At 47.7% G+C, this 13731-nt stretch overlaps 2 protein-coding genes across 10 annotated transcripts; one reads left to right on the top strand and one right to left on the bottom strand.

Moving 5' to 3' along the window:
- Positions 1 to 118: 118 nt before the first annotated feature.
- Positions 119 to 5246, bottom strand: rheb (Ras homolog, mTORC1 binding). Of its 7 annotated transcripts, none has more exons than XM_046372078.1 (8): positions 5040 to 5246; positions 4332 to 4403; positions 3156 to 3223; positions 2881 to 2963; positions 2506 to 2548; positions 1869 to 1916; positions 1370 to 1451; positions 119 to 1093 (listed from the first exon to the last, which is right to left on the bottom strand). In XM_046372078.1, exons 1-8 carry the CDS (start codon positions 5089 to 5091, stop codon positions 834 to 836), a joined length of 708 nt encoding a protein of 235 aa, XP_046228034.1. In that variant the 5' UTR covers positions 5092 to 5246; the 3' UTR covers positions 119 to 833. The 7 variants fall into 7 exon arrangements, with proteins under 7 accessions (XP_046228034.1, XP_046228038.1, XP_046228035.1 ...); XM_046372079.1 differs by having other exon boundaries at positions 932 to 1093; positions 2492 to 2548; XM_046372081.1 differs by lacking the exon at positions 119 to 1093 and adding an exon at positions 1105 to 1245 and having other exon boundaries at positions 2492 to 2548.
- Positions 5247 to 5354: 108 nt separating this feature from the next.
- Positions 5355 to 11617, top strand: eci2 (enoyl-CoA delta isomerase 2). 3 transcript variants are annotated; one of them, XM_046372076.1, is made up of 11 exons: positions 5378 to 5555; positions 7015 to 7067; positions 7158 to 7261; positions 7729 to 7827; positions 8012 to 8203; positions 8304 to 8373; positions 8729 to 8831; positions 8935 to 9055; positions 9141 to 9230; positions 9469 to 9612; positions 9806 to 10382. In XM_046372076.1, exons 1-11 carry the CDS (start codon positions 5500 to 5502, stop codon positions 9875 to 9877), a joined length of 1104 nt encoding a protein of 367 aa, XP_046228032.1. In that variant the 5' UTR covers positions 5378 to 5499; the 3' UTR covers positions 9878 to 10382. The 3 variants fall into 3 exon arrangements, with proteins under 3 accessions (XP_046228033.1, XP_046228032.1, XP_046228030.1); XM_046372074.1 differs by lacking the exon at positions 9806 to 10382 and adding an exon at positions 10797 to 11617 and having other exon boundaries at positions 5382 to 5555; XM_046372077.1 differs by lacking the exons at positions 7015 to 7067; positions 7158 to 7261; positions 9806 to 10382 and adding an exon at positions 10797 to 11617 and having other exon boundaries at positions 5355 to 5555.
- The last annotated feature ends 2114 nt before the right edge of the window (positions 11618 to 13731 follow it).

Raw genomic sequence — 13731 nt, 5'->3', positions numbered from 1 at the left:
CACGCAGAGCAAACTTCTAGCCAAACAGCAGAACACAGCTTTAATGGGAACAAGCATAAAAACAGAAAGAGTTCTGATCTTTTTAATATATAAAAAGGTTTTTTATTTTTAAGACAGAAGAGTGAGGGATTGAGTTCAGCAGCAGACACCGTCATCATCTTCAGGCTGAAGTAACGACCACCATGATAAGTAAGTCAAAAACTGGAATTAAATCCTTTTCAAATACATTTTAACAGATGGTATGATCTCAAAATCCAATCCCACCTTAAACCCATCCTAAGAATCAGTTCAGTTAATAATAACAAAAACTGACAATCTTTCCCCACTGTTTCGTCACATTCTTCAATCTGTTATAACAGACAGATTTTTTGCTCATGCAGTATTTTCTGTTGGAACAATATTTTCTGCTCTCTGGTTCAACTGATGAGCCACATGGTGTTTTACGGAAGGCTGTCCTTCATACAAAGCAAACATCATACCAAACCCATCTGAAAATCTGCCAGTTCAGTATCTTTGGCAAATCAGCTACAAAACCGAGTTGGTAAAACAAGATTCAACACTTTTAGGGTCTTAAGTTACATTCAACTCAACAATAGTTTGAACAACAAAAACAACAAAAAAATGTTTCTACTCCAATAACATGAATTTTCAGAACTGCTCTCTGCTGCCATCTAGTGCATGTTCATGGAGAAATAAGTCCTGAAAAGGTTAAACGTGCTACAAGGTGTGGTAAATTTCCTCCCAGCTCTGCGCTGATGTTTAGGAAAAATCATTTCATTTTACAGTTCAGCTTGAAAACATCAGCACTGAGCTCACAGGAGAAATTTCCTCTCTCAGAAGCTGAAACATGGTGGCATGGAACTACTACATCTCCCATGAGGCTTTGACAGTGCTTCTTTGAGCTTGAGGACAGAAGACTCCAGAGTCATGTGCTGAGTTTGGTTGAAACAGAACACATCAGGAAGGGCTTGTTGGGCTTGCAGGACAAAGTTTTTGCAAGCTACATCATAGAGCAGGGTGTCCCACCCTGTGGCTGGCCTGCCTCCATCTTCTCCACCTCCAGGATCATCCTCCTGAACACCTCCACCGCTGTCTGAACACACCAGAGGAAAGACAATCGGCATCCAGAGTCTGGAGGGTTAACTGACTGATACTGAATTCATGTGACAGATAAAGGATCAAGTTTCATGACGTCTACAGTGTGTTCACTGACACGGACCAATAGGAGCAGAGAGTACTGTACACCTAGAGGTCACAAAGGGAAGAGGGTCCAGATCATAACAGTTTACAATTGTTCAGTAACCTGACAAACTTTAATCACGCAGTGCAGATTTCCTCCTGTTCTCCAGCTTTCTGTTTACGTCCTCACCTGGTTTTCTTTGGCCGAAGACTCGAGGAAGGCAGCGTTCCACGACTCCGCCAGAGCTTTCCCTTCCTCGAAACCGATCACCCTAGACAACAAGGACCACAAACAGCAGGGCCTCAGCGTGCTGACGGGGAAAGTCCTGCTCTCATCGCAGCTCACGTCATCTTCTATCCATCTGCAATCTCTCCTCCTGCCACTTTACACCTCCACAGTCTGTCTGTCTGTCTGCCTGTCTGTCTCTCTGTCTGATCTGTGTGGCTCTTTGTTGTAAACATCTGTCAGAGGGTGTGGAGGAAACAAGATAATCTTTTTCTTCTTCTCTTTCACTCTCCATCATTTTTAAAACACCTTTCTGCTGAGACAGCTTTTTTCTCGCTGCTGATCGGATCTCAGTGAAGCCTGCAGACTTACAACACGCACACACACACACACACACACACACACAGTAACTGGAGTGTGTGTGTGTGTGTGTGTGTCTGTGTGTGTGTGTGTGTACACTCACCTCTCCATGTGTAAGTCTTTCTTGTTCCCAACTAAAATGATTGGTACTCTGGAGAGAAAGGAGATGTGTTTAAGTGTGCACGTTAATCCCAGAGTTCAGCCTGACAGGAGAGGACAGATCATGTGCCTGTTAGCGTTACACAGTCTAACAGCTTTTACCTCAGGGTACATTAGACTGCTGTTGGAAAGCAAATAAACAAGTAGAAAGTCAATATCCTTATACTACATGTCAATATTGTATTGTTTTAGACTAAATCGGAAACCGATGTTGACTGGATGAACGTGTTAGAGCGCCTCGAGGGGACAGGAGCTGAAGGAGAACGTTTAGTCTAAGTGCTCATCACACAACTCCTGGACATTAACAGACTTTAAACCACATAACTCTGTCACGTCAGACATGAAACATATGCAAAGCCACTCGCAAATCAGAGAAGAAAGAGTATCGCTAACAGACGCAGCTAACGGGGCAGCTAACAGGAGCAGCTAACGGGGCAGCTAACAGGAGCAGCTAACAGCTAATTCAGCAACTTCTGTCAGCATTATGGCAACTTTTGTTCCATCAGTGAATTGTTATCATGTTGTAGCTGAGTTCATCATAAAATCTGTGAAGGTGTGTGTACATACTGCACGTTTCCCACCATGTCCAGCAGCTTCTCGTGGATGACTCTGACCACTTCAAAACTACACAGAAACACAACAACAACAACAACACACTGAGTGACTGTTACCATACATGGTCAAAGAGCAGCTAATCACCATGGCGACACCATGAACAAGCCGCACCTTCACAGAGCTCGTTAATGCTGTCAGCTGCTTCCTGTGGACCACTGAAGTCAATTAATTCAGTAATCAGACAAACAGGGAGAGAGAAGAAGAAGAAGAAGGAGAAGAAGAAGAAGAAGCACGACCCATAAAAACCCGCACGGCGTCCCAGAGCTCCACCAGCCTCACCGGTTTTCTGGTAGCATCAGAATAAAGAGAGAGAAAAAAGAGAGCGAAAAGAGTCTGCCGACCTTTTGTAGGATGTTACAGAGTAGATGAGGATGTAACCGTCAACGTCGATGGTGTAACTCTGAGGAAAGATGGAGTACTCATCCTACAACACACACACGTTGAGACAGACAGGTAGACAGGTAGACAGGTAGTTGCACAGTGTGAGGTATTATAATAATGAGACTCAGGATCATAAATGAAAAAAAATGAAACTCAAACAAGATTTTAAAGGTGCAGCTGTGATCCTGATGCATGAACATAACTAATAACAAAAGTTACCTGACGATAAGCTCACCTGACCGGCCGTGTCGACCAGCTGCAGGTTGTATTCCTGCCCGTTCACTGTCATCGTCTTCGTAAATGCTGAGGGACACACAGAAGAAAAGCACAGTCAAAACCGCACTGACATAACGACAAAGATTCACGGTCTGTTCTGACAGCAGGACAGTCCAGAGTCTGTGGGTACTTCACTGTCTGCAGTAGCAGCAGGACAGTCCAGAGTCTGTGGGTAGTTCACTGTCTGCAGTAGCAGCAGGACAGTCCAGAGTCTGTGGGTAGTTCACTGTCTGCAGTAGCAGCAGGACAGTCCAGAGTCTCTGGGTAGTTCACTGTCTGCAGTAGCAGCAGGACAGTCCAGAGTCTGTGGGTAGTTCACTGTCTGCAGTAGCAGCAGGACAGTCCAGAGTCTGTGGGTACTTCACTGTCTGCAGTAGCAGCAGGACAGTCCAGAGTCTGTGGGTACTTCACTGTCTGCAGTAGCAGCAGGACAGTCCAGAGTCTGTGGGTACTTCACTGTCTGCAGTAGCAGCAGGACAGTCCAGAGTCTGTGGGTAGTTCACTGTCTGCAGTAGCAGCAGGACAGTCCAGAGTCTGTGGGTAGTTCACTGTCTGCAGTAGCAGCAGGACAGTCCAGAGTCTGTGGGTAGTTCACTGTCTGCAGTAGCAGCAGGACAGTCCAGAGTCTGTGGGTACTTCACTGTCTGCAGTAGCAGCAGGACAGTCCAGAGTCTGTGGGTAGTTCACTGTCTGCAGTAGCAGCAGGACAGTCCAGAGTCTGTGGGTAGTTCACTGTCTGCAGTAGCAGCAGGACAGTCCAGAGTCTGTGGGTAGTTCACTGTCTGCAGTAGCAGCAGGACAGTCCAGAGTCTGTGGGTAGTTCACTGTCTGCAGTAGCAGCAGGACAGTCCAGAGTCTGTGGGTACTTCACTGTCTGCAGTAGCAGCAGGACAGTCCAGAGTCTGTGGGTAGTTCACTGTCTGCAGTAGCAGCAGGACAGTCCAGAGTCTGTGGGTAGTTCACTGTCTGCAGTAGCAGCAGGACAGTCCAGAGTCTGTGGGTAGTTCACTGTCTGCAGTAGCAGCAGGACAGTCCAGAGTCTGTGGGTAGTTCACTGTCTGCAGTAGCAGCAGGACAGTCCAGAGTCTGTGGGTAGTTCACTGTCTGCAGTAGCAGCAGGACACCGTAGACTTACTGTTCTCTATAGTGGGATCATAGGAGTCGACAAACTGTCCCTCCACAAACTGGATGGTTAGAGATGACTTCCCTGAAAACACACACAGCATGTGATTAGTTAACGTAGAATGTGTTAATGTCAGCATGTTATCACTCCGACGTTGTCCTGGTTGCTGTCAGTCTGTGTTTGGACGATCGGTTAAGGGACACGTGTGTGTTGCTGTCCTCTGTAGACTGTTCTGTGTTCCCTCTGGTCACACTGTTCATGACTTCCTCCCTTCATATTTTCTCATGCTGTAAATGCATGAAACCTTCGCGGTGTTTGGTACAGATAATGTGATACCACGTGAAGGGCCTTCCTGGACTGTCAGCCTCGATGCTCTCAGCTGCAGCAGCATCAGGACCACACCTGTTCTACAGTCTGATTGGCTGTCGGCTAACCAATCCCAGTCTTGACCTGATTATGGTTGCAGAGATGGACGTACTGCTTTTAAGTTTGACACGAGCGTCTTGGTTCACCTCTTCAGGTATCGTTTATTCATGCATCAGGGAGGTGATTTTATAGCACTGTCCTACATGTCCTAATGAGAAGATGGACACTCAGAACATTCCTGGAGAACAAGCTTTAGATCAGCTAATCGTAGAGGCGTGGCTTCACGCTGACATGCGCCACACTTATTTACTTATTTATTTATTTACGGCCGGTGACAACATGACAAGTACTTACCCACCGATCTGTAGCCCAGCACGGCGATTTTCCGGGATTTTGGCTGCGGCATGGTCTCATTAGGAGCATCCAGACGGGGGACAGGGCGTCAGAGCTCCTGCACCATTTCTACCCGAGGCGGCCAGGAGTCCCGGGACTCTGCGCATTATTAATGAGCGATCAACGCCGATTGCTCACTCATGCACGCACAAAGGCGGGTCCTCGTCGTTTGCGTGCGATCCAATTGGTGAGGACGACCCGCTGACACAATTCTCGACGTCTTCGTTGATTCGACAAATGGGATTAGCAGACCTGTCCCTTTAGCCAATAGAAGAGCAGAAGACGACAGCGTGGGCGGGAGCAGCGGTGTCAACAGCAACTATCCGCCGCTGCTGGTTAGCTTCTGCTGTGGCTGAGCTAGTTAACTCTTCCCTGCCTCTCTCCGTCCTGCTGCACTTTGGACCTCCGTCTCTGGGTTTAAATGGCCAGCGTCGCGCTGAAGTTCTTCGCTCCCTGGTATTTTGTCAGATTACGAAGGTGAGAACCGGAGTCTGTTAATGGCAGCTAGTGTAAGGTTAATGGTGTTTGGAGCTGTTTTTGGTGGTCTGGACGCTCGTTTCACTGACGCTAACGTTGCTAAGGGGTCAAACGAGGTTAGAGGATAACTATAGTTAGCTACTAGTTAGCCAGTTAGCTGTTCTAGAAAGGCAGCCAGTGCTGCTGTATGTCAGTTCAATGATCTCTAATGTTTACCGACACTCTGTTGTTTGCTTATTAGCAGCTTTGCAAGCACCTGTCAGCTGCCCTGCGGCTGAATGAATGGTCGTGAGAAGATAAGCTAACAAGTTAGCATCAGCCAACCTCGCCTCAGTGCAAATAGTAAAGTTTACAAACTGAGGCAGCATTTGAGCTGTGGCCTAAGGCCCTCACACGGGCTAAACGGTGAAACATTATTTCGCTTATTATTTGTGACAGGAGGCTATCAAAACAAAAGCGGTTGTGCTAGCTGTGACCTTTGCTCCAGATTCCCCGAGCAGGACCAGGCGTGGAGGGGCTGACATGACCTGATCTCCAGACTCACTTCCTGATTTGTTTAATTCAATTCGTTCATTATTTGAATTGCTGAACAGAGAGGAGTCCTGGCTTTCTGTTTACAGCTCTGGAATATGAGAACTGGTTTATTTTCGAACCAAAAAGCCCTTGAAATGTGCTTCTCCCACTTCTTCTTGTCCTTTTCTGAAGAAACAGAGTCTCTTTGGGTTTTAGACTGTGTCCAACAAAATGAGACATTTGAAGGCATCAGCTTGGACTTTGGGATGCTGCACTTTTTCATTTATTACGTGTAATTTAAGTGTAGTGAAAAATGCCCGGAGTCCAAAGTGACATCTTTTATTTACATTGCTTCATTTGGGCTACGATGAGGTTTAGAGCTGACATTTCTGTTTGTTTTGATTGACCAACAGTCCAAAATGGACACATTCTTTCACTTGTCATGTAGGAGGAAGACAAACACTGTCCCCAGCAAACGTGCAGGATTTTTGCATGAACAACTACTGAAGCTGATCGATCAGTCGATTAATCCTTCAGAGATTCAGCTGCCAGAGTTTCCATTTACTGAAGACTTAGTGCAGGATGAACCTGCGATCCGATACGCTCGATCAGGATCTGCACCGATGTTGCCCGTTTGAAGCAGACTGGAAATCTGACATAATGTGATGGATCCACACGAATGTCATTTTAGTTTCAGCATTTGGGTACACAGTTTCGTGTTATCCTACATAAGAATGATCCAGTGAGCTCCCACACCGTTAGGAACAGAAATGTAGATTTGTGGTCTCGGCTCGTCCTCAACGCTACCCGTAGAGGAATCACGTGGGGAGAAAAGCTTTCTCGTGCACACATCGTTTAAGAGATGAGAATCAGCAGTAAGGTGCTTGTTCATTTGAGTGTTGGCAGATTCGCTGACTGTTTTCTTCTCTGCCACCACTTTGGTCAGGTTCTCCAGTATTCCCAGTCTGAAGCTCCACACCACAGCCTCTTCCATGATGGGTGAGAATCTGCTGCAAGTTTGTTTTGAACGGACGAGTTGGAGTCTGACGGGAGATAACAGACCCTAACAAAGATGTTAACGATGTGCAGGTGCGACGGTGGAGCAGTTTGAGCAGGCCAAGAGCAAGCTGTCGACACTGAAGGAAGACCCAGGCAACGAGGTCAAACTGAAGATCTACGCTCTCTTCAAACAGGTGGGGGGAGTCCCAGGTGTTCCCAGGTGTTCCAGGTGTCAGAGCCATTGTCCACCTTTGTGTCCTGGGTGTTTCTCTTTTTCCCACGAAGTGTGACATCGCTTCTTAAATCCGTCTTTGTGTGACAGTGCCAGGAGACGGTCTTCACCCCTTCAGTCCTGATGCAGTCGATCCATCAGTTTTCTTATTGAGGGCAGATTGAACCAGCAGCTGCTGTCACGCACAGCTGAACCCACGACAGACACGTGACTGGAATGTCAAGAATTTCATGCACTTAATCAATAATAGCTGACCAGATGGTCTCCACCGGTTCTCTTTGACCCAAAGTGTTTTTTGATTCGAGACTCTCAGACCCCGTGTTACGATGCAGCGTAAGACAACAAACTGACTCTCATGACTCGCCAAGCCTGTTGTTTGTCCCTCGCTCTCTGTAATGCTAAACAGCAGCTCTCCTCCTCCCCCTGCAGGCCACCCAGGGTCCCTGCAACACCCCCAAACCAGGCATGCTGGACTTTGTCAACAAGGTCAAATGGGACGCGTGGAAATCTCTGGGCTCCATACCACAGGTACAACACGTCCAGGATTTTGAGCTGAATGCAGGCTCTCGTGTTCTCCTTTCTGGAACGGATTTCACAACGCCGCTGTTTAAGATAACATTAAGATCACATCGCAGTAACATTAAAACAACGGCGGTTTTCTTCTCCTCCTCTGTGCCGTGTTTACAAACAAACCAGTCTCTGTTTCACTCAGGACGAAGCCAGGCAGCAGTACTGCGACCTGATTGGCTCTCTGGTGGCCGCAGAGGGTGGAGGCTCCGCCCAGGTGGCTGCACAGCCTGCTGGGAGCGAGACGGCGTACAAGACGCTGTTGATCACCACGCAGGATGACATCACCACCATCAAGCTGAACCGCCCGTCCAAGAAAAACGCCATCACAACTGAAGTAACAACCTGGCATGATTTTAGTGCACAGAATTCATCTTGTGATCAGAATAATTTTGCATTTTTCATCAGTTTTAACTCATAAATTTCACTTGTCTCAGATGTACAATGAGATCATCGCAGCTCTGGAGCAGGCAGCAAAAGACGACTCAGTCATCACCGTGTTTACTGGTACACACACACACACACACACTAAACATTAAGAATGTTCCTGTTCAGATGAAATATGACCGGACAGGAAGGTCTTGACAAAAACAAACAGAAATGTCAGTCATTTCATTTGGCGAACCTACAGAAACTGAGCCCTGAGTTTCGACTGTCAGGCACAATGCAGGACTCATTTAGCCACTGAAGATTACGTCACAGTCAAAACAAGTCAATATAACAAACGCTGTGACAAAAAATATCAGGTGTCTGTGGCTGATGCAGGTCCTGGCTGAGTCACCTGTCTGTCTGCGTACCTGCCTTTTGTCCAGACTTTTGTCTGACCTCTTCTGTCTGTGAACACACACACACCTCACTGCAGGTGCTGGCGATTTTTACTGCAGCGGAAACGACCTGACCAACTTCACCAAGATTCCTGAGGGAGGGGTGGAGGCGATGGCCAGGAGCGGTGGAGACCTGCTCAGGTGATCACTGATTGGTTGATTGACTCCATGCAAACTAATCAACAGGCTGACATGTCAGTCGCTGTTAATGTTCTTCCTCTGTGGTTTTTCTCCCTCTCTACAGGAAGTACGTGAAGGCCTACATTGACTTTCCAAAGCCGCTGGTCGCCGTGGTGAACGGACCGGCTGTGGGAATCTCAGTCACCGTGTTGGGGCTGTTCGACTTGGTCTACGCTACAGAAAGGGTACACACACACACACACACACACACACACACACACACCCACACCCTGATGTTTCATGACATCAACAAGCTTCTTCCTCCATCAGGCCACCTTCCACACGCCGTTCAGTCAGCTGGGTCAGAGCCCTGAAGGCTGCTCCTCCTACACCTTCCCCAAAGTGATGGGCAGCGCCAAGGTACACACCCACACACACACACACACACCCACACACACACACACACACACACACACACACACACACACACACACGCTTGTTATGATATGAAGAGGTTTTCTGTTCTGTCAGTGAAGCTCTCTCCCCCACACACACACACACACACACACACACACACACACACACCCACCCACACACACACACACACACACACACACACACACACACACACACACACACACACACACACACCCCACAGGCCAGTGAGATGCTGCTGTTCAACAAGAAGCTGACGGCGGTTCAGGCCTGTGAACTCGGTCTGGTCACTGAGGTTTTCCCCGACAGCAGCTTCCAGTCAGAGGTCTGGACCCGACTGAAGGCCTACGCCAAGCTGCCCCGCAACGTAAGCACGCACACACACACACACACACACACACACTAATCTCCTCCTGTCTGTAATTATTTTTATCTTATTTTTTTGTCGTATAACGTGACAAAACAATGTGACAAAAAACTTAAATTAGGGCTGTCAATCAGTTAAAATTTTTAATTGCAATTAATCTCAATTTTTTAAATGTTCTAAATGTCGCTTACAGGGATATTTGTGTTTGTGTGCCTCTTGTCTGTCCCTGCAGCGTTTGTCTGTCCCAACGCCTCCTCCACTTTAACTTTCTTGCCTTCACACAAGTCACCTGTGTTGGTTGCAGTGGTGGCCCTCGAAGGCGATTCGTACGCACAGTCTTTGAATGCAGCGCAAATTATTTCGAGCAGACCCTCGTCCTCCTTTTAGCTGTCGCTGTTGAAAGTTTGCTGCTTGTAGGCTGTTCAGGCCAACGTAGCGTGTTCTGCCATTGGCCGATGGGAGGAGGGCTCGCTGCATCACCCGTGTGTTTTGTAACTCAGGTAACTTTGTTCTTGTCGAGAGAACCGTCGGGCAGGACTTTAAAGTTTGTTTCCGCTCCACGCGTTACAGCTGCATCACTTCCTGACGTCCCAAACTACAGGTCGGGCAGAGGGTCATATTTATCGCTGTGTGTGTTAATTACACATGAGAAAAATGTGTCATTAAATGGCGTTTGTGTTAACACGCTATTTACGTTAACTTTGACAGCCCTAATTTATATACAAGTAAAGGGAGCAAATGTAATTTATCTTTCTGTCTGTCTGTCTTTCTGTCTGTCTGCTTGTCTGCCTGCCTGTCTGTCTACTTGTCTGTCACCCTGCCTGTCTGTTTGTCTACCTGTCTGTCTGCTTGTCTGTTTGTCTGCCTGCCTGTCTGTCTGTTTGTCTCCCTGTCTGTCTGTTTGTCTGTCTGTCTACCTGTCTGTCTGCTTGTCTGTTTGTCTGCCTGCCTGCCTGTCTGTCTGTTTGTCTGCCTGCTTGTCTGCCTGCCTGTCTGTCTGTCTGCCTGTCTGTCTGTTTGTCTGCCTGCCTGCCTGTCTTTCTGTCTGTCTGCTTGTCTGTCTGGCTGTCTGGCTGCTTGTCTGCCTGCCTCTCTTTCTGTCTGTCTGCCTGTCACCCTGCCTGCCTGCCTGCCTTCCTGTCTGTCTGTCTGCCTGTCTGCCTGCCTTTCTGTCTGTCTGTCAGTCTCTGGCTCTCTCTAAGCAGCTGATTCGCTCGATGGAGAAGGAGCGTCTCCACGCGGTGAACGACGCTGAGGTGGAGCGTCTGGTGGAGCGCTGGATGTCAGACGAGTGTTTCAACGCCGTCATGAGTTTCTTCCAGGCGAAGGCCAAACTCTGAGTGTGTGTGTGTGTGTGTGTGAGACATGTTTCTGCTAACTGGGGTTAGCTTGTCTGTGTCCTGGTTAAGTTTAGAGTTAGCTTGTGTGTAGCGTACCTGAAAGTGACCCGAGTGTGAATCACAACTGCTCCAACATAATTCTTCTTCTTCTTCTTCTTCTTCGTGGGTTTTCTTTGTCTCCCTACGAGAAGCTCTCAGACACCAGACTCCTTCTGAATGATGATGTATGAGTGATCTTCCACAGTTGGCTTTTATTTTGTAGCTGCATCCTGTTCCAGGTCGACTAACGAGCTCCAAACAAATCTGTGACTGAATCGCCGTTATTCTCGGCTCTGAGGGCCTAACAGGGGAAATCAAACACATTTTTGTGACTTCATGTTTTTGTTTGACTCATCTAAAGCACATTAAACGTGTTGCCTGTGAAACGTTGGCCTCCGAACAAAGCGAGTTGCAGATGAGTGAATCAAACCCGCCGTGAGGCCTCACCTGTGGTCCTGTGTGGCCTGTCCGGTTTGGAATGTGTCTCCAGTGTGCCTACAGGAAGTTTGTGCCTTAGTCACTTTGTAGCATCATGCAGACGCGACTGATTCAACACTCATCTTTGGTCTTCTTTTCTGCTCACTCTGTATGCTCAATAAAAGGACAGAATCTGTAATTATCTAAAAGGAGGTTGTGTTTTCTGTAGATGGTTTGGCATGTGATCTACCTGGAAACCATGGTTACCGTGTCGTGAGCTGAGGTGGGGGGGCGCTGTGAACTGGACTTTGAGCTCTGTGTGGTCCCAGTGGAGATGGTGGCCTGTCATCTGGCTCTGTCACATGATGAGCTCAGTGCTGTCAAGCACATCATAAAATACAAAGTGTGAATACCCCACCAGCAGCAGCATTAACACATGCAGCAGAATCTGCAGATGTGACTGTGTGTAGTTTCACAGCTGATCCACCAGGTGGCAGCGCTCACCTGTACAACTTCAGGCCAGTTTTCTCACTCAGTTTTGCTCATGCTGCTCTGCATAAATGAACTTTTTGTGTGGGGGAACCTCATTTACCAAAAAGTTAACAGGAAGTTGATAGAAGTTTGTCCTGGAGTTGTTGTTTGCACTTTGATTTTCGGTGTACAAACTGATGTGCAGATTTCATCAGCTCATAGAGCCCCTTTATGCATATGACGCCATGAAGAAAACCTCATCGGTAATCAATGTGTGAAACTAAAAGGATCAAGAGTCCAGCAGGAAGGAAGCTTATGGCAGCAGCACAACGTGTGGGCAGATGTCACGAATGAATCATGAGATCAGATGTTACCCTCACAGTCACAGTCATGGTGTAAAGCGTTTGGTATGCGACTGATTGTGTGTTCCTTTTTGTCCTGGTTGAATATGAATGTATTCATCATCGTAGGTGTTTCATAGTGTTCTGCACACAGTGACCGTAAAGGCTTCTTTGAAGGCTTCTCATGTGAAGACCCTCACATCACGTCACCAGTGACAGACTGTAAGCGTGGACGCCCTCGGCTTCTGTATGAAACACATCATCCAATACCGGTTTACAGGCGTGGCGTACTGGACTACATCTGAACCTCCTGACCACACGTCCTCGTGTCACCTCCTGAGCAGAGCCCAACTGTGGTTCCTTGTTGACTTCCTGTCACAAACGTCCTAAAAGACAACGTGGAGCTAAAGTCCATGAAATCTGAAATAAAATGGCTTTGAGGAAGTCGAGAAACGAATAAATACGGGCAGAAGCCGTATGAACTGTTCACTGACTGATCAGCTTGAGGTCAGAAGACCTGATTAACTTTCTTGTTGATCTTGTTGATGGGCTGTCGGTCAGTCAGTTGGATTTCTGTCAGCACTTTGAATTCCAAAAGATTTTTGAAGGAACTGAGTGTAATTTTCTCTCAGGGCCATCAGAGTATGAATGTGGTTGATGTTTCCAGCTGCTCTGAAGCCTGAACAAGAGACCTGACAGGCTCTGACTTGTGGCCCCTGCGGGTCACCGTACTTCAGTTCCAGGGTTGTCAGAACTGTGACCTCCTGAGCTTCGGGACGTCCAGCAGGGCCTGCGGAGGCCTTTTAGCTCTCATGTATTTATGAGGCCGTCACAGAGCTTTTATTCCTCCTCTTCAGTCTGAAACTTGTTGCAGCCTCCGCAGAGCACAAACTCAACCCCTGACGTATAAATCTCAGCTCAGCCCCCCGCTTGGATCCGGACTGGACAGAGAAATACGATACAGAGACCGGCGAGCGTACCTGTCACTGCCATGACAAACTCCACTGCAAGAGTTTTAACTCCAGCAGAACGTCGGCAGGACCAGAACAAAAGCTTCCTAAGGTTTCCAGACTTCACACACCCGTCTGTGCACCTCCTAGTGTTTATCCACGTCCACATGATGGTGTGAAATGATAAACACTGAGCAGCTTTCAATGAATTTCATGGAAACTTCCTCGGAAGTTACCAGGAAACTGCAGAAGCGTTAACAGACCTTCATAATCTGATATTGACTTTGTTCCCCACAACGTGAAGCAGCAATCTGTCTGTTCCAACATGGAGACAAGTCCTACGGCTCCGAGCAGGCAGAGGACAGAGTCGCGCTGATGTTAAGGTGCTCTTCAGAGCCACAGTAATATTCTTCTGGCCACTGGGTGGCAGCAGAGTGAGCTGTAAGCTCAGCGTCTGATATACGATCAGCTTTTGAAGTAGCTGTGGCCAACGTGACATGAACATGGTGGTTCACACGGAGTCACGAGCTGCTGTCTGCTGGTAACCCTGAGATGGCACAC

This window comes from Scatophagus argus, chromosome 18, assembly GCF_020382885.2.
Source record: "Scatophagus argus isolate fScaArg1 chromosome 18, fScaArg1.pri, whole genome shotgun sequence".
Lineage (NCBI taxonomy): Eukaryota > Metazoa > Chordata > Actinopteri > Scatophagidae > Scatophagus > Scatophagus argus.
The sequence above is the reverse complement of the archived record's forward strand: the minus strand, read 5'-3'. Positions and strand labels throughout refer to the sequence as shown.

Bases quoted from the DNA above. Each gene is read 5' to 3' on its own strand.
- rheb (XM_046372078.1), bottom strand. From the start codon at position 5,091: ATGCCGCAGCCAAAATCCCGGAAAATCGCCGTGCTGGGCTACAGATCG. The intron at 4,404-5,039 runs GTAAGTACTTGT...GTGTGTTTTCAG, and splicing joins GCTGGGCTACAGATCGGTGG to GGAAGTCATCTCTAACCATC. The intron at 2,964-3,155 runs GTGAGCTTATCG...TGTGTGTTGTAG, and splicing joins TGGTCGACACGGCCGGTCAG to GATGAGTACTCCATCTTTCC.
- eci2 (XM_046372074.1), top strand. From the start codon at position 5,500: ATGGCCAGCGTCGCGCTGAAGTTCTTCGCTCCCTGGTATTTTGTCAGA. The intron at 7,068-7,157 runs GTGAGAATCTGC...AACGATGTGCAG, and splicing joins CACAGCCTCTTCCATGATGG to GTGCGACGGTGGAGCAGTTT. The intron at 8,374-8,728 runs GTACACACACAC...ACCTCACTGCAG, and splicing joins AGTCATCACCGTGTTTACTG to GTGCTGGCGATTTTTACTGC.